At 41.4% G+C, this 19159-nt stretch overlaps 1 protein-coding gene across 2 annotated transcripts in view; it reads right to left on the bottom strand.

Annotated features, from left to right (window-relative positions):
* Positions 1 to 2773: 2773 nt before the first annotated feature.
* Positions 2774 to 19159, bottom strand: part of LOC123482986 (up-regulator of cell proliferation-like) — a 45271-nt gene continuing 28885 nt past the window's right edge. For both annotated transcript variants that reach the window (XM_045212244.1, XM_045212245.1), the window contains one exon: positions 2774 to 8212. In XM_045212244.1, coding sequence (XP_045068179.1) covers positions 3492 to 8212 — 4721 coding nt within the window. In that variant the 3' untranslated portion in view covers positions 2774 to 3491. The remainder of the gene's footprint in view (positions 8213 to 19159) is intronic.

Below are 19159 nucleotides of genomic sequence, written 5' to 3'. Positions count from 1 at the left end.
GTGTTCTATCTCTGGAGGAATGCTTTATGTATTCTTGGACTCCCACTGCCCCATAAAAAAAGATAAGCTTATCCACTAAAGTGATAAAAGACTTTGGTAGAAAAAGAGGGAGACATTGTAACACATACAGATATCTGGGCAATACATTCATCTTGACACTATTCACTTTACCAGCTAAAGTAAAATAGAGAATACTCCATCTCTGAAAGTTCAGTTTGGAGGGAAGACAAGAGAGGCGAGCAATTTTGCATATACTTTAACATATACATTTAAAAGTGAGATCGGTCTGTATGAGCCAAACGCAGATGCATCTTTGCCGGGTTTTAACAAAAGTGTGATCGACGCCTCTCTCAGGTTTTGGGGTAAAATACCCTGGTCCAGGGTGTTTTCAAACATTTCAAGCAGGAGGGGTGCCAGTTAGGCAGAAAACCTGTTGTAGAATTTGATTGAGTAGCCATCTGGGCCAGGGGATTTCCCACTTTGCATTGCTGTAATTTAATTAATAATCTCCTCTAATTGCAAAGGTTGATCAATTTCCTCTCTTCTCTGTACTAATGGTAGGAGTTTCCAAATTGTCAAGAAAATCATTCATAATTTAATTGTCTTCAAGTGATTCTGATGTGAAAGATCTGAATAAAATGTTTTGAAAGTATTATTGATTTCAGTGGGACTAACTGTTAAAACACCCGAGGTGTTGTGAATTTGAGGGATCAGCTGCGAGGCAGATTTGCACTTGAGTTGATGAGCTAGAAGTCGACCAGCCTCAAAACCGCGTGCGTGGAGTAGCTTCTGCTCAGCCTTATCCGTGGATAGTAAATTGTACTGAGATTGAAGACTCTGCCTATCTTTGTAAAGTTCTGGTGATGGAGAGGCGGAGTTCTGTTGGTCTAATTCCAGAATGGCATCGATCAGCTGTTGTTGTTTAATTTTCCGTTGTTTATTGAGAGGAGAGGAATAGGAAATTATTTTGCTTCTTAGAATAACTTTAAGTGTAGATGGAGACATCAATTGCATTTAATCGAACGGTGCAGAATTAATTGTTTGAAAATAAATGAGTTAAGTCTCCATGGAGGACAAGAGCATGGCAGTTTATTAAATCAGAAACACCTGCAAAGTTCTTCCTCATCACGAGTTGCGACTGAGCTGAGCCAAACGGACTTTCGATGTCCACTTGAGCCATGGAGCAAATAAAAATACGGGGTACAAACATGTTTTTTTTTTTTACAATAAATGTTTTGAGCATCCTTCAGACTCGTGGTGTGAGCGAGCGAAATTGGAGCGGGACATAGGGCGACGCTCCGTCCTTTTAAAAATGCCGCTCTGCGCTCTGTCCAAAATCCGCCTGCTCGCGCTCCACGCTCGCTCCCGCTCCACTCCGCTCACATGCTCTAGTTCCCACATATGCTGGTTTGAGATCGGGGGATTGTGGAGGCCAGGTCATCTGATGCAGCACTCCATCACTCTCCTTCTTGGTAAAATAGCCCTTACAAAGCCTGGAGGTGTGTTGGGTCATTGTCCTGTTGAAAAACAAATGATAGTCCCACTAAGCCCAAACCAGGTGGGATGGCATATCACTGTAGAATGCTGTGGTAGCCATGCTGGTTAATTGTGCATTGAATTCTAAATAAATCACAGACAGTGTCACCAGCAAAGCACCCCCACACCATAACACCACCTTCTCCATGCTTTACGGTGGGAATACACATGCGGAGATCATCCGTTGGAACCAAAAATCTCACATTTGGACTTGTGTTTCTTGGCCCAAGCAAGTCTCTTCTTCTCATTGGTGTTTCTTGGTGTTTCTTTGCAGCAATTTGACTATGGAGGCCTGATTCACACAGTCTCCTCTGAACAGTTGATGTTTAGATGTGTCTGTTACTTGAACTCTGTGAAGCATTTATTTGGGCTGCAATTTCTGAGGCTGGTAACTCTAATGAATTTATCCTCTGCAGCAGAGGTAACTCTGGGTCTTCCTTTCCTGTGGCGGTCCTCATGAGAGCCTGTTTCATCATAGCGCTTGATGGTTTATGCGACAGCACTTGAAGAAACTTTCAAAGTTCTTGAAATTGTATGTATTGGCTGACCTTCATGTCTTAAAGTAATGATGGACTGTCATTTCTCTTTGCTTATTTGAGCTGTTCCTGCCATAATATGGACTTGGTCTTTTACCAAATAGGGCTATCTTCTGTATACCCTCCTACCTTGTCACAACACAACTGATTGGCTCAAATGCATTAAGAAGGAAATAAATTCCACAAATTAACTTTTAAGAAGGCACACCTGTTCATTGAAATGCATTCCAAGTGACTACCTCATGAAACTGGTTGAGAGAATGCCAAGAGTGTGCAAAGCTGTCATCAAGGCAAAGGGTGGCTATTTGAAGAATCTCAAATAGAACATATATTTTGATTTGTTTAACACTTTTTTGGTTACTACATATGCGTTATTTCATAGTTTCTAAGTCTTTAATATTATTCTACAATGCAAAAAATTGTAAAAATAAAGAAAAACCCTTGAATGAGTAGGTGTGTCCAAACCTTTGACTGGTAGTGTGTGTGTGTGTGTGTGTGTGTGTGTGTGTGTGTGTGTGTGTGTGTGTGTGTGTGTGTGTGTGTTTATAAAAAAAATATATATATATATATATATATATATATATATATATATATATATATATATATATATATATATATATATATATATATATATATATATATATATACACACATATACATACATACATACATACATACATACATACATACAGTATAAAACCATTTTATTAATGGTTAATTGCGTGATATGATTGCATTTTGCAAACCCGCTCCCCCTTTCGCACTAAGATGAATGGTTTTGACAACTAAAGTTTTGTTTCACTATTACACTGCTTTGATTGGTGCAGCTAGAAACACAAGTATCCTATAATGAAAAGGCACCTGTGGAACTTTTTAAAATCTATTTTGTTGTGTTGTTGTTACATTTGTATTGGTGTTTCGTGTCTGGCGTGCATCATGAGCAAAGTCATTGTTGTAGCCTATCATTTCACTTCCCTTGTGAGGATATGAAGATACGTTTTGGATTCCCAAAACGTATAAGGCATGAATAAAATGCAATGAACATGTACAATTTTGAAACTTGAATTCTGTTTACATACAAAAGTAAAATTCTTAAGCATTGAAAAACAATTTAGCATCAGAGCCTAGTACCCTAGGTAGACTGATTCACAGTAGGATCAATTATTTTATAAATTGCTTTCCAGCCTAGCAAATAAGACCCACAATATTGTTTGGCCAGACAAGTATCTAAGGCCAATTGCAAGACAGATTATCATACCAGCTACCATTCCATGGCTTTTTTTATTGGTAGATTTCAAGGGCCCATGTCCTGACTGAAAACTAAGAACACTAGTTTGGTGTTGAATCTAATAATGTTCCATGCAGTCAAGTCTCTTGAGAAGTAGTAATGTGTCGGGACTCAGTCAAACCAAGTTAAGGCTATTGCTCTTTGAGGCATTGTAGAGAATCTCCCTTGATGCTAAAAGACTCTTTGAGGCTTTCTTCTGCCTGTTTCTTTGAGATCAGTCTCCAGGCAAGTGGAATATATGCAGGCTCTGCGTCATACATTTTGGCAAAGTGCTCGTTGAATTTTGCCATCACAAATTTCCAGTAGTCTGAGGCCTGTATGCTGGCATCCGCAGGAATATGCCAGTCAGGGTAAATGTACCGGTATTTCTTGTAAGGATGCCTCTGTCCACCTGTTGCATAGCAGCTGAAGGTGGCATCAGTGAACACTGAAGAGGAGCAGATATCTGTGACAAGTTTTCTTGAGCCCTGAAACCTATTTCGACCAAGTCCCTCTGGTCTGTGTATTGAGGCACAGTGGTCTCTGTGGGCTTTTCCTCCTGCCTCGCATGGTGCCTTGCAGAATGGGCACTGCTTCCCGCAGCCAAACACTCTTGTGAACAGCTCATTCTGCGGCTTGATGTTCTGTCTTTCCAATTTCTTTTTCATATCCCTTGCTCTTTGGAACTCTTCTCTCAGCGACTGTTCCATCTCCGCTACAGATGTTTTGAGCCAGTGGGAAAACGATTCCTGTTTGGAATTGTTGAGGATCATGGTGGCTTTCAACGCATCTTGGGGAAGCACCAGCTTCTCTCCAAGGTACCTGCATATGTCCTCAATGAATTTCTTTATGTTGCCATTCTCATTCGTCTGTGCTTTCTTGATTGCCTCAGTGATGACACTGATGATCCCTTTGAGTTGACAGTCTTCCAATTCAAACATTTTATTTCCTTGTGAGAAGCGTTTCAAGATTTCATCCAAAATCCAATTCTTGACAAAGCCTTCGTAGTCACAAATGTAGCTCACATACTTGGCAAAGTTGAATTCTGACAGTAGTTGCTTCAGGATAGAGTACTGGAAAAAAGCCCGAGAGCTGAATTGAGAGGCATTCTGTCCCGTCAGCATTTCGTCAACAATTTCCAGACCCAGGGAACTGGCAATATAGGCTTCTACTGCAGGTTTGAGACACAGGGTGGTGAACCGCTCGGCTTTCTTCTGACACTGATCTTGTCCATTGAACAAGTCTTTGAAATCTGCCAAGTATTTACCTTTGAACTGTTCAAGGCACCAACGAGGATTATTGTCATTTCTGAACTTTTCATGCAGATTCTGGAAGGTCCTGGCTGCAGACCCACAAATATGCAATTTGATGTTCAGTTCAAATTTGAGGCTTGTCTCAAGATCTTTGTTGGCATCCAGCTTCTCTTCAATCAAGTGCAGAATCTCTTGTATGTATGTTTCATGGTAGTCCGTTTTCTTTTGGAACTTCTCGAACACAAACTCTTCGCATTTGGTTACAAGGTTGTCTGCCATGGCCTGGGTTTTTCTTGTGTGCTCATCCATGTAAAACCCCTTTACTAATTTCTTAAAAAACCCATCTGGAGAGACTATGAAGGGTTGTTTTCCATGATCTTCAAGTTTCACTTTGTTCAGCTTTTCATTCACTGAACTTCCCTTCTGCATCATGTTAGACCGGAGCTGGTTGGAAACATCACTCAAAACGTCTTGTGACACTAATCCTTCAAAGTTCGACAGCTCCTGCACGGTTTCCTCCCACACCTTTTCAAATTCTCCATCAAGGTCCTTCACTGACAACGGAGATTGCCTCTTTCTGCAGTCATTAAGCAACTTCAGCACTTTTTTCTCCATCACATCTGTGTGGTTCTTCTTGATTATGCCAAGCTTGATCATTCCTTTTTGAATCTCAAAAGCAGCTACCAGTTTACTCATTATAGAGTTTTCCATCTCACTTTTGATACTTTTGGTGCTGTTTGCGAAATCCTCTCTGTATCTCTCCACAAGATAGACATGGCCCTCTGGCTGTTCGTAGTACTTGGTCAGGTTGTCAAGAATGGTCTTCTCCCATTTGATAAGTTCCATTGAGGCATCCATTTTCAATTTGCTGTGAAAATCCCTCATGTTGGCCATCTGGTATTTCATTGCAACTGTCCCAAAGTTGGAAATCCTTGTTTCAGCATTTGTTGTCCATGTGTGCATGTGCTTTTTGAATGACCATTCCCACTTATTGAACTCAACACACAACTTCATGTAGGCATCAGCCACCAGGCTGTTTCTGAAGCTGAAGATGAAGTTTTCATACTTCACAGCATTCCAAAGGCTTTTTGTCCACGTCAGAAAGTCCATGATGTTGTTCCCAGAGGCTTCACAGTCCTGGAAGACCTTGAACATGTTCTTTTTGAACTCGTAGACGGACTCGCTGTACCCGGCGTTGACGGGTGCCATTGGAGGGTTGCCATGCCAAAGTCCAGGGATGTACCAGTTACCAGTCTCTGGGTTGTACTCCATCACATCTGTGAAGCTTTTGTTCGCTTCCTTTTTCTCCATTCTGGCCGCTGCCTGGGTCATCTCGTTCAATTGCTCCAAGAGCATTTTCCGGTCTCTCATGTTCTTGTCGTGTGCCGAGACATCTGCCACATTCTGGTGGACAAACTGACACCTGGGTTTCTTTCCCACCTCTTTCATTCGAAGAAAAGCATGGACAACAATTTGAAGGATGTCCTTCATCTCGGTTGAGTTCTCCATGGCAATGTTTATTATTGTGACATCACTCAGCCCAACAACTAGTGTGGCTAGCTCATTGTCGTGCTCATAGCTGTCATCCAGCTGTGCCAGCTCTGGAGACTTCAGTCCTTCTGTGTCGATGATCACTAAGAAGTCGCAGTTCAGCTCCTTTTTGAAGTCGTCTTTGACTTTGATGAGAAGCATGAAGGCCCCTCTTGTGCATCTGCCACTACTGACTGCGAACTGCACTCCAAACATTGTATTCAGTAGAGTGGACTTTCCTGTGCTCTGAACACCTAGAACGGTTACCACCAGGACCTTGTTCTTTGGCTGCACCAAGACATTGAGCTGATGCAGCACATCACTCACCCATCTCAGAGGTATGTTGGACGCATCTCCATCCACAAGCTCCAGAGGAAACCCATCCAGAAGCAGCTCAGCACATAGTCTGGGCAGGTGCTGCAGTTGTTGCCTTGACTCTTCAGTTTCTCTCAGTAAGACCGCAGATTCGTACAGTTGACCCATTTCACGTAGGAAATGTTCAGTTCCTAAAGAACTGTTTGAAATCTGTCTGTCAAGGTCTGCAATTTCTTCTTTGTTATCAGAGGAGTTCTGGCACTTCTCTTTGTACTGCTCTCTGAGGCCAGACAAGTTTTTACGAGACAGATTGTCCAGGTTCATTCGCATCCATTTCAAGAAGTAGGACCTTTCTAGCCCCGTGCTTGACATTGCATTTATGAAGAAAGTCATCGCCCAAGACATGTCATAGTTGCTCTGCTTTTTCCTGAGTTGTGTCTTCTGTGATTGGAGATCACTTTTGTACGTCTCAATGTTCTTATTCCCAGCTTTCCGCAGTCTGCATTCCTCCTTCTCTAGACGTGCCAGCTCCTTCCAGATCTGTCCTTGCAAGGGAAGCTGACTTTCCTTATACTGTGGTATATCATGTATGATTGACGTGATTGCATCTGCATTTTGCTTTGCACTCTGACATTCTTGGCAGTCCTCGTCAACCAAGATCCCGAGCTCGTGTGCCACTTCAGCCATCTGCTCCAATGGCATTTTGGACTTTGAACTCTTGATCACCTCACCAACTGTGTTTCGCAGGTTCTTTACAAATTCGGCATCATTCATCTGTTTGTTCTTCAGGATGACGTTGCTAGTCTTCAAGTTCAGCTCTTTGGCGGTTTTTTTCAAAGCATCAATGCTGAAGCTCTTGCTCTGTATGTTACCCACTAGAAACAGGTGTGCCTTGGTATGTTGGCTGGTCAGTAGATTGTACTTGATATCCAAGTTGTCGAAGAACACAAAGACTGCTACAGAAGTCTGACAAAGAAAGGAGTACTGTGTCTCAAACAAACTGATGTCCCCTCTTAGATTAGCTACAGCGACCGGTTCACCAAAGATGTCAATATTATTTTTCCCACAGGGGAGGTACCAGCTTATCTCAACCAATCCATTGGATATCCTCCTTGGGCTATCACCGCATTCCATGTCATGGTGGACAAACGTGTCGTGATACTGTTGGGGATTACTCAGAAGCTTGTTCAGAATCTGTGACTTGGACAGAGAGCACTCACCCAATCTGACAAAAGAGACCATAGGGAGGTCAGAGAAAACAATCCTGTCTTCAACAAATCCTCTTGGGTCTGCCAATGAATGAGGTCTGAACTTCTTGACAATGTCTCGCATTGCCCAAAGCATGAGCGTGCACTGTTTTGTGTCACAATTGGGTAGAAGCAGGGGCACAGAAAACTGACACATTGACATTTTCAAGACCATCTCTTGCTGCAGAAAACCGTTAGAGCACAGAAAGAGAGCAGTAACAATGTCTAAGGGGTTTACAACATTACTAGAGTCCAGACTATTAACCAGGCTCTCCAGATCTAGGTCTATGTTGCAAAATGAAGCATCACAACTTCCCTCGCCTCCTGATGAGGTACATTTCACACTCCTAGCTGTTACATTAACCATCATTAACCTCTTCAGGAAAGTCCATGGTAGGGCTGAGAGAGTCTGAGCAGGTTCATCTGTGATGGTCTTCTCACCGATCTGCAGCACAGTGCTCAGGGTTAGCTTCTCTGTGAAGTGTTGCTCCAACCCCAGGTCCAGCAGCAAGCACTTCAGGTGGGATTCTGTGGGGGAAAAGAGAAGGGTTTGAGATATTTTTTGCTATGTTCAGGTGAATTTAGTAAACCTTTGTTATTAAATCTGTGAAGCACAACCTTTATTTTATAGATTACATATCAGAACAGGGGCAGACCAGATCGGCTGGGCATGCCAGATCGGCTGGTTCATTTTTAGCCCAGTGGGCCTGTCTAATTATCATTATCTGGCTAATACTGGGAACCTCACGTAAAACATTTTATTTAGCAGCAAACAAAAACTCTGTGTTTCCCTAGCATTAGCACAATGACTGGAAGTATATGAGAACAACTACCTTCAACCTCCTTCAAACTGCATGCAGAGACATAAAAATTGTATCCATGAATTCATCTGACTCTGGATAAGTAGAAAAGGGGCTTAATTGCAAAAATCTTGCACTATCCCTTTAAGATCAGAGTGACAAGTTAGAACTTATATTTGTAGCAAAGAGAGTGATCAGCGATGCAAATGAATCAGTGTCCACCATCCTTTTTTTTAAAGTCCCAAGAAGTGGCCTTCTCACAGCCGTTCTACAAAAGCCCCCCCCCCCCACCTTTGCCACCACTGCTGAAAAATATCTTAGTGGAAACACTGAACTGCTAGGGTGTATGAATTTTTCATTCAATAATTAAAAGTTGTAAATGACAGATTCTTATGTAGTGAGATTTGTTTCTTTGTTATGTAAGTATGTTTACCACGATCCGTGTGTACAGTATGGTGCCTTCAGAAACTATTCACACCCCTTGACTTTTTCCACATTTTGTTGTGTTACAAAGTGGGATTAAAATTGATTTTTTTGTCAACGGGCTACACAAAATACTTTGTAATGTCAAAGTGGAAGAACAAGTCTAACATTTTCATGGAGAAAGCTTCACGGAGAATGCTTTTCCAACAGTCTTGAAGGAGTTCCGACATATGCTGAGCACTTTTCCTTCACTGTGCGGTCCAACTCATCCCAAACCATCTCAATTGGGTTGAGGTCGGGTGATTGTGGAGGCCAGGTCATCTGATGCAGCACTCCATCACTCTCTTTCTTGGTCAAATAGCCCTTACACAGCCTGGAGTTGTGATTTGGGTTATTGTTCTGTTGAAAAACAAATGAAAGTCCCACTAAGCGCAAACCAGATGGGATGGCGTATCACTGCAGAATGATGTGGTAGCCATGCTGGTTAAGTGTGCCTTGAATTCTAAATAAATCACTGACAGTGTCACCAGCAAAGCATCCCCACACCTCCTCCTCCATGCTTCACGGTGGGAACCACACATGCGGAGATCATCCGTTCACCTACTCTGCATCTCACAAAGACACAGCAGTTGGAACCAAAAATCTCAAATTTGGACTCATCAGACCAAAGGACAGATTTCAACCGGTCTAATGTCCATTGCTCATGTTTCTTGGCCCAAGCAAGTCTCTTCTTCTTATGGGTGTCCTTCAGTAGTGGTTTCTTTGCAGCAATTCAACCATGAAGGCCTGATTCACGCAGTCTCCTCTGAACAGTTGATGTTGAGATGTGTCTGTTACTTGAACTCTGTGAAGCATTTATTTGGGCTGCAATCTGAGGTGCAGTTAAATGCCGATTTCTGAGGCTGGTAACTCTAATGAACTTATCCTCTGCAGCAGAGGTAACTATGGGTCTTCCTTTCCTGTGGCGGTCCTCATGAGAGCCAGTTTCATCATAGCGCTTGATGGTTTTTGCGACTGCACTTGAAGAAACTTTCAAAATTCTTGAAATGTTCCTGATTGACTGACCTTCATGTCTTAAAGCAATGATGGACTGTCATTTCTCTTTGCTTATTTGAGCTGTTCTTGCCATTATATGGACTTGGTCTTATACCAAATAGGGCTATCTTCTGTATACCACACCTACTTTGTCACAACACAACTGATTGGCTCAAACGCATTAAGAAGGAAAGAAATTCCACAAGTTAACTTTTAACAAGGCACATCTGTTAATTGAAATGCATTCCAGGTGACTACCTCATGAAGCTGGTTGAGAGAATGCCAAGAGTGTGTACAGCTGTCATCAAGACAAAGGGTGGCTACTTTGTCTTGGGTTTTGTGGAGTTACTACAATGTTGTTGATCCATCCTCAGTTGTCTCCTGTCACAGCCATTAAACTCTGTAACTGTTTTTAAATCACCATTGGCCTCATGGTGAAATCCCTGAGCGGTTCCCTTACTCTCTGGCAACTAAGTTAGGAAGGACGCCTGTATCTTTGTAGTGACTGGGTGTATTGATACCCCATCCAAAGCCAAATTAATAATTTTAGGCTCATGTTAACACTATTATTGCACACAGAGTGAATCCATGCATCTTATTATGTGATCTGCTACGCAGATTTCTACTCCTGAACTTATTTAGGCTTGCCTTAACAAAGGGGTTGAATACTTACTGACTCAAGACATTTCTGCTTTTCATTTAGAATACATTTGTAAAAATTTATACTTTGACATTATGGGGTATTGTGAAAGCCAGTGACAAAATAATTTGTAATTTAATCCATTTTAAATTCAAGCTGTAACAAAACAAAATGTGGAAAAAGTAAAGGGTTGTGAATACTTTCTGAAGGCACTGTATATATGGCAAGACGAGGTTGCACGTCCTGTTAAAACTAACAGCTCAAAAACTACACGGAATCTGGGAATAATGTGACATCACTGGTTAGAGGACAACTTGTAGAAGACACCTAGCTACAATTTGAAGCATTGCAATTTTATTCAAGTGGGTCGCCAATGCGTTAAGTGTAACGAATCATTTTGTTTGTTAATCACTTCCATTGAGATCACTTTGACATTTTTATTTGTATTTGTATTTATTATGGATCCCTATTAGCTGCTGCCAAGGCAACAGCTACTCTTCCTGGGGTTCGGCAAAATTAAGGCAGTTATACAATTTTAAAAACATTACAATACATTCATAACAGATTTCACAACACACTAAGTGTGTGCCCTCAGGCCCCTACTCCACTACCACATATCTACAACACAAAATCCATGTGTACATGTGTGTATAGTGCGTATGTTATTGTGTGTGTGTATGCATGTGTCTGTGCCTATGTTTGTGTTGCTTCACAGTCCCCGCTGTTCAATAAGGGGTATTTTTATCTGTTTAAAAAAAATCTGATTCTACTGCTTATATCAGTTGCCTGATGTGGAATGGAGTTCCATGTAGTCATGGCTCTATGTAGTACTGTGCGCCTCCCATAGTCTGTTCTGCACTTGGGGACTGTGAAGAGACCTCTTGTGGCATGTCTTGTGGGGTATGCATGGGTGTCTGAGCTGTGTGCTAGTTGTTTAAACAGACAGCTTGGTGCTTCAACATGTCAATACCTCTCAAAAATACAAGTAGTGATGAAGTCAATTTTTCCTCCACTTTGAGCCATATAACTAGATGCAGTTCAACTGAGGCAAAGGCGTTCGAAATGCTGTTGGCTGAGATTCTGGTTCTGTACTGTAGGTGGCACCATGTGCTCTTTTTAAAGGATGGGCCCCTATCTCTTAAAGGCCCTAGGATCTATGTACAGGGATCGTCAGCCAGTCACTGGGATGACAACCAAACTTGGGATGGGGGGATTTTTTAGCGGGTGGAATATTGGAGGACAATTAGAGGTTTACTTAGTCGCAGCTAGAGTATGCTTAACAGTGCAAATATCATGGTACAGCTATATGGACATTCAATTATCATGGTACAGCTATATGGACATTCAATTATCATGGTACAGCTATATGGACATTCAATTATCATGGTACAGCTATATGGACATTCAATTATCATGGTACAGCTATATGGACATTCAAATATCATGGTACAGCTATATGGACATTCAATTATCATGGTACAGCTATATGGACATTCAATTATCATGGTACTTCTTAACAGTACATTTACAAACAGATATTATGGTAAGTATAATCAAAACTTGTATCACATTATGGGATGTGGTTAAATAAGTATAGCTAGTTATAATTGTAATGGCTTAGATAATAAGAAAAGATTATCAGTCTTTACCTGGCTAAAAGAGAAGGAATATAATATATATTGTGGTCCTCTGTAGCTCAGCTGGTAGAGCACGGCGCTTGTAACGCCAAGGTAGTGGGTTCGATCCCCGGGACCACCCATACACAAAAAAAAAATGTATGCACGCATGACTGTAAGTCGCTTTGGATAAAAGCGTCTGCTAAATGGCATATTATTATATTGTTTGGGGGGTGATGATATTAATTATGGGCAAAGAAAGTCAAAAGGGGTGATGATATTAATTAATAATATTTTTTATCCGAATGTGCAAACTGTTCTAACAGATCTGCAAGGAAGGTGGATCCTTTTAAATATGCTATTGGAACATAAACAGATTTGGCTCATTAATCTATATGGTCCAAACAATGATGATCCATGCTTCTTTGAAAATATATATAATAATTGATCGCGCTTACACGCAATACATGACTCAATTATTATGGTAGGAGAATATAATACGGTTTTAAGTACTTCAATGGACCGTAAAGGAAACATATAAACTATCACCCTCATGCACTTAAGGAATTTACAAATATTGGAACTAGTGGATATATGGAGGCTTAAATATCCTGACCTAGTGAGATATACATGACGGAGGCTCAATCAATAATAATAATAATAATAATAATATGCCATTTAGCAGACGCTTTTATCCAAAGCGACTTACAGTCATGCGTGCATACATTTTTGTGTATGGGTGGGTGGTCCCGGGGATCGAACCCACTACCTTGGCGTTACAAGTGCCGTGCTCTACCAGCTGAGCTACAGAGGACCACAAACTAGTCGTCTTGATTACTTTCTTATGTCATTTTTCGCTGGCAGCAAAAGTTAAGAGTGTTGATAAGGGACAGAATGCAGTCGGACCATCAAATAATTGGCATACAAATTACTCTTACAGAATTTCCGTGAGGGGGAGGATATTGTAAACGTAATCAAAGCCTACTGGATGACAACTTGTTTTTAACCAAGACAGAAAAATGTATAACTAACTTTTTCCTACATAACATAGGAACAGCAGATCCCCTATTGTATGGGACACTTTTAAATGCAATTCAATATTCATCTTTAAAACAAAAACTATATAGGTCAAAAGAGTTAATCTTAACAAATGAAATAGAGGAACTAACAGCACAGATAAATAGCAATAAAAACTGTGACATAGAGGCACAGAATAAGTTAGAGGGAAAACAAAAATAAAATGGAAGAACTTATTCAAGAAAGATCAAGTGTAATAGATTATAAAAAAATAAAAGCAAACTGGATGGAAAAATTGGGAAAAATTCACAAAATTATTTTTTTACCTTCAACATAGAAATGCTACCAAAATGAATTTACAGAAACTTGTTGCAAATGACGGTCATCCATGACTCACAAAACTATATTTTGAAAGAGGAAGCAAAGTACTTTAAGCATTTGTTTTCATTTCAGTCTCCTCCATCTCCACTAACTGAAGTTAATTGCAAGGATTTTTTTCTATTAATGTGTAAAATTAACAGCTATACAGACAGACTCATGTGAAGGTCTAATTACATCAGAGGAACTAATAGTTGCAATTACAGCCTTCAAGTCCGGGAAAACTCCAAGGATGGATGGCATGCCAGTTGAGGTATTTCAAATATTTTTCGATGTACTCAAAGGTCAGTTATTAATATGTTTTAACCACTCCTATAAAAATGGTAGACTATCAGATACTCAGCAAGGTCTGATTTCACTATTACTGAAACAGGATCCAGGTGGTAAATATAAAGATCCAGTCCACCTAAAACACTGGAGACCCCTTATACACTGCTCAAAAAAATAAAGGGAACACTAAAATAACACATCCTAGATCTGAATGAATGAAATAATCTTATTAAATACTTTTTTCTTTACATAGTTGAATGTGCTGACAACAAAATCACACAGAAATTATCAATGGAAATCAAATTTATCAACCCATGGAGGTCTGGATTTGGAGTCACCCTCAAAATTAAAGTGGAAAACCACACTACAGGCTGATCCAACTTTGATGTAATGTCCTTAAAACAAGTCAAAATGAGGCTCAGTAGTGTGTGTGGCCTCCACGTGCCTGTATGACCTCCCTATAACGCCTGGGCATGCTCCTGATGAGGTGGCGGATGGTCTCCTGAGGGATCTCCTCCCAGACCTGGACTAAAGAATCTGCCAACTCCTGGACAGTCTGTGGTGCAACGTGGCGTTGGTGGATGGAGCGACACATGATGTCCCAGATGTGCTCAATTGGATTCAGGTCTGGGGAACGGGCGGGCCAGTCCATAGCATCAATGCCTTCCTCTTGCAGGAACTGCTGACACACTCCAGCCACATGAGGTCTAGCATTGTCTTGCATTAGGAGGAACCCAGGGCCAACCGCATCAGCATATGGTCTCACAAGGGGTCTGAGGATCTCATCTCGGTACCTAATGGCAGTCAGGCTACCTCTGGCGAGCACATGGAGGGCTGTGCGGCCCCCCAAAGAAATGCCACCCCACACCATGACTGACCCACCGCCAAACCGGTCATGCTGGAGGATGTTGCAGGCAGCAGAACGTTCTCCACGGCGTCTCCAGACTCTGTCACGTGCTCAGTGTGAACCTGCTTTCATCTGTGAAGAGCACAGGGCGCCAGTGGCGAATTTGCCAATCTTGGTGTTCTCTGGCAAATGCCAAACGTCCTGCACGGTGTTGGGCTGTAAGCACAACCCCCACCTGTGGACGTCGGGCCCTCATACCACCCTCATGGAGTCTGTTTCTGACTGTTTGAGCAGACACATGCACATTTGTGGCCTGCTGGAGGTGATTTTGCAGGGCTCTGGCAGTGCTCCTCCTGCTCCTCCTTGCACAAAGGCGGAGGTAGCAGTCCTGCTGCTGGGTTGTTGCCCTCCTATGGCCTCCTCCACGTCTCCTGATGTACTGGCCTGTCTCCTGGTAGCGCCTCCATGCTCTGGACACTACGCTGACAGACACAGCAAACCTTCTTGCCACAGCTCGCATTGATGTGCCATCCTGGATGAGCTGCACTACCTGAGCCACTTGTGTGGGTTGTAGACTCCGTCTCATGCTACCACTAGAGTGAAAGCACCGCCAGCATTCAAAAGTGACCAAAACATCAGCCAGGAAGCATAGGAACTGAGAAGTGGTCTGTGGTCACCACCTGCAAAACCAGTCCTTTATTGGGGGTGTCTTGCTAATTGCCTATAATTTCCACCTGTTGTCTATTCCATTTGCACAACAGCATGTGAAATGTATTGTCAATCAGTGTTGCTTCCTAAGTGGACAGTTTGATTTCACAGAAGTGTGATTGACTTGGAGTTACATTGTGTTGTTTAAGTGTTCCCTTTATTTTTTTGAGCAGTGTACTTAAGTGTTGTGATGCCAAAATCCTAGCAAAGTGCATAGCGCATTTAATTAAAAAGGTATTGTCGGATATCATTTATCCTAGTCAGACATGTTTTTTACATGGATGATAAATTGGAGATAATATAAGACAAGTACTAGAAACAATAGAACACTACAAAAAATCTGGGAAACCAGGCCTGGTATTCATAGCTGACTTTGATATAGTACGACTGGAATGTATATATAAATGCCTAGACTATTTTTAATTTAGGAGAATCTCTTATACAATGGGTTAAAGTTATGTATAGTAACCCCAGGTGTAAAATAGTAAATAACGGCTACTTCTCAGAAAGTTACTGTTACAGGAGGGGGTCGCAGTTCCGGAGCGACCCACTAGGTGTCCTCCTCCGACAACCTTAGGCACCTCCTCACTCACAGTCTGGACTAATCATGATCCTATTGGTGTCCTGTTCACCTGTGTTTTTATGCCCTCACGTCCCGGTGTTCCCTTGCTCAGTTTTCTCTGCTAGTTTCTCGACATCAAGCAGTACGAATCAGGGTCTGATTGCGAGACGTATGTACAGGTACTTGAGAAGTGTTCTCCCTGTTTCATTGTTGCCGTGGATCCCAGAGAGACAGCTTGTTGCTGGATGAATGAGCCCGGCTGGCGCCAGGGAACCACAGATGAGCAGAGTGAAAGGGTCTGGGTGGAGGAGCGGTGCAGATCACCATGGGTCTTGTCACAGAGACCAGGAGATGACCACTCTACTGCTGCTGGTCCATAAAGAGGACTTTTCAAAGATGACTGTGGGTGAAAACTGTCACTTTTTTTCATTGAAAACTTTTTGTTTTGTTTGTGTTCATGCCATTATTTCTGTTTCACACTCTATACATTTTTTTATTGTTGTTGCTATGAGCAGAACATGTTTCAATTTTCTAGATCCTTAAAGTTTGTGTGTGCGTGTGACGCAGAGTGTCTGTATGCTTGTGAGTAGATGCATGTCAGATTAAATGATTGATTGTTCTTTTGTGTCTCTGTGTGCAGGACTAAAGCTCAGGCAAGGTGATTGGCTCACACAGAGTTTGAAATGTCTGCATCTAAATCAGTGCTTCACACAGAGAAAAATCTGAATATTTATATTCACTTAAAGGGCTGCCTTTTTTTCTCTGTAAATAGTTTAAATTAAAAGAAATGTATAGATATGAATATATCCTCTAGTGCATTGCCTGTAAATGTTTTTTGCACTGGGTTACTAGTTATGGGATGTGTGTGTGTACATGTATTTGATTCAAGAAGAGGTTGTGAAGGATAAACAAACCCCACTGAGTTCTCCTGAGAGTACTTGCCACCTGTCACAGTTTCATCCTCGGAGCAATTCGGAAATCCCCATGTTACGACTTCTATTACATCTTCCTGTGGTAGTCACACTTCATCCCTCTTCATAAGCATTGAAAAGTTATCCTGTCCCGCTTTTCACTGCTGGGTTTGTACACAATACTAACTGGTGCTATTAGGATTCAGGATTCAGCTGTTGTCTGTGTTGCCTCATGGTATCAGGCGTATTTTATTTGTTCCTCTGTGTTGTTGTAGATGTTGGTTGTATACTTGTGCATCAAAATGACTAAAATTGACATCCCATGCTATAAAGCAGTGTGTTGCGGGAAGGCAAGCTTGTGACTGGAATACCACAAACACCAGTCTTTACTTTGAGCCCCATGTTAAATTGGACTCTTTAGGCACTGTCTATGAATACATTTATGATCTGATGCTTTCACTCTTCAGCCCCAGGGATGCCATCCGTTTAGCTATAGTTTGTCTGAAACATTGTCCCTGCATTAAGAAGTAGTGGATCTGGCTGTATGGCTCACTGCCAGTTTCCTCACAAAGAAAGTCTGAGATTGTTGGTCTCTAATGGATTAGGAACAAGCCTAGCGGTTAAGAGCGTTGGTCCAGTAACCAAAAGGTTGCTGGGTCGAATCCTCGAGCCGACTAGGTAAAAAATCTGTCTGTGCCCTTGAGCAAGGCACTTAACCCTAATTGCTCCTGTAAGTCACTCTGGATAAGAGTGTCTGCTAAATGACTAAAATGTAAATGTAAATGTAAATGTTTAAGTCCGTTATTTTGTATCCTGGCTTTGGGACCACCAGTAAAGTTCCTTGTTTCACCATCTCTGCCTACTGTCTATCCTGCACCGCACCTGGGTCACACTTCACACCAACCCATACAGGATACAACCATCCCAGCTCTGCAGATTTTGCTGTGATGAGACAGAATCATTAGATCACTTGTTTTAGTACTGCCCATATGTAGCTTCATTTTTGGTCGCAGGTTCAGTAATGGCTGAAAAATTACAACATTTACTTGGAGCTAACTCTGCAAATAGCATTGCTGGGTGATTTGAAAAGTCATAGTCAATCGATCAATAATATAATAATACTCTTAGCAAAAATATTTATCTTTAATTTACAATCTGTAGAAACTATGAGAATAGAAAGCTTTAAAACGTTTGTGAAACATCACAGCACAGTGGAAAAATATATGGCAGCTTGAAATCCAAACTGAATGGTCTTCAGAGATCGATTGGGAGGGGTTGAGGGTAGCTGAAGGCTGGGACTAAAAACAAACAAAAGATAACTAATGTAAAATATATTGTGTTCGTAAAATGTATATAGTATGCATAAGCTGGAAGTAGAAGCCTAAGTATTGTTGTCCATTAGTTTACTCCAATTAGGGGAGGGTGGTAGGGTTAGGGGAAAATAAAGAAGAAAAATATATATAATAAAATAACACACGGAATCTGAGAATAATGTTTACATCCTTAGTTAGAAGATAATTTGTGGAAGAGAGTCATCTAAATTCTAGAATCTCGGATGGAGATACTGTGAGGCTGCCGAAACGAGGAAGAAACAAATCAGTTGCTTCATTTAACTACAACAAATCACAACCCGGCATAGGATATCAACTAGGGGTGTGAACGACACGTTAAAACAAAATTAGGATCCCTAACAGAAAAACTATGTTTTTCCCCCACAAATATAAATTACAGTGTAGCAGACACTTTTTACATCATGCATGTTTCTCCGATCAAATAGCCTAACCTAAATGGTCAACAATCAAATGATAAAATGTGCTTCGATGTGAATATGGCATGTTAACAAACATCACATCCTACAAACAGGCTACTCACAACTGCTGTCCAGGAGTTTCAACCCATGGGCTAAATTGTCGTGATAATCAGTGGTTTCAAGTGTGTATCTGTACATTTTTTACGAGATTATCATAGCAAAAATAAAATACTTCTGCATTTCCCACTGTGTAAACACACTGATTGTCATTGCAAGTAGGCTCAGGATAACTTCTGATATAGTTAGGTAGCTGATATTCAGTGCTTAAATAGTCGAAATGATTTGTCACAGGAATCAGGACTAATAAAGCCAATGCAACGGCCTGTTTTACAAACGGTAGACGTACCACATGAATGGGCATTCATAAAATTCCATTATGGGCCGACATTGTAGGCTACACTCCAGTAAGCACGGACCAACGCAGGCGTCAACATAGCTCACAAATAAAACTACAATTT

The sequence above is a fragment of the Coregonus clupeaformis genome, unplaced genomic scaffold (genome assembly GCF_020615455.1).
Source record: "Coregonus clupeaformis isolate EN_2021a unplaced genomic scaffold, ASM2061545v1 scaf0001, whole genome shotgun sequence".
In the NCBI taxonomy this organism is placed as follows: domain Eukaryota; kingdom Metazoa; phylum Chordata; class Actinopteri; order Salmoniformes; family Salmonidae; genus Coregonus; species Coregonus clupeaformis.
This window is presented reverse-complemented; position numbering and strand designations above follow the sequence as displayed.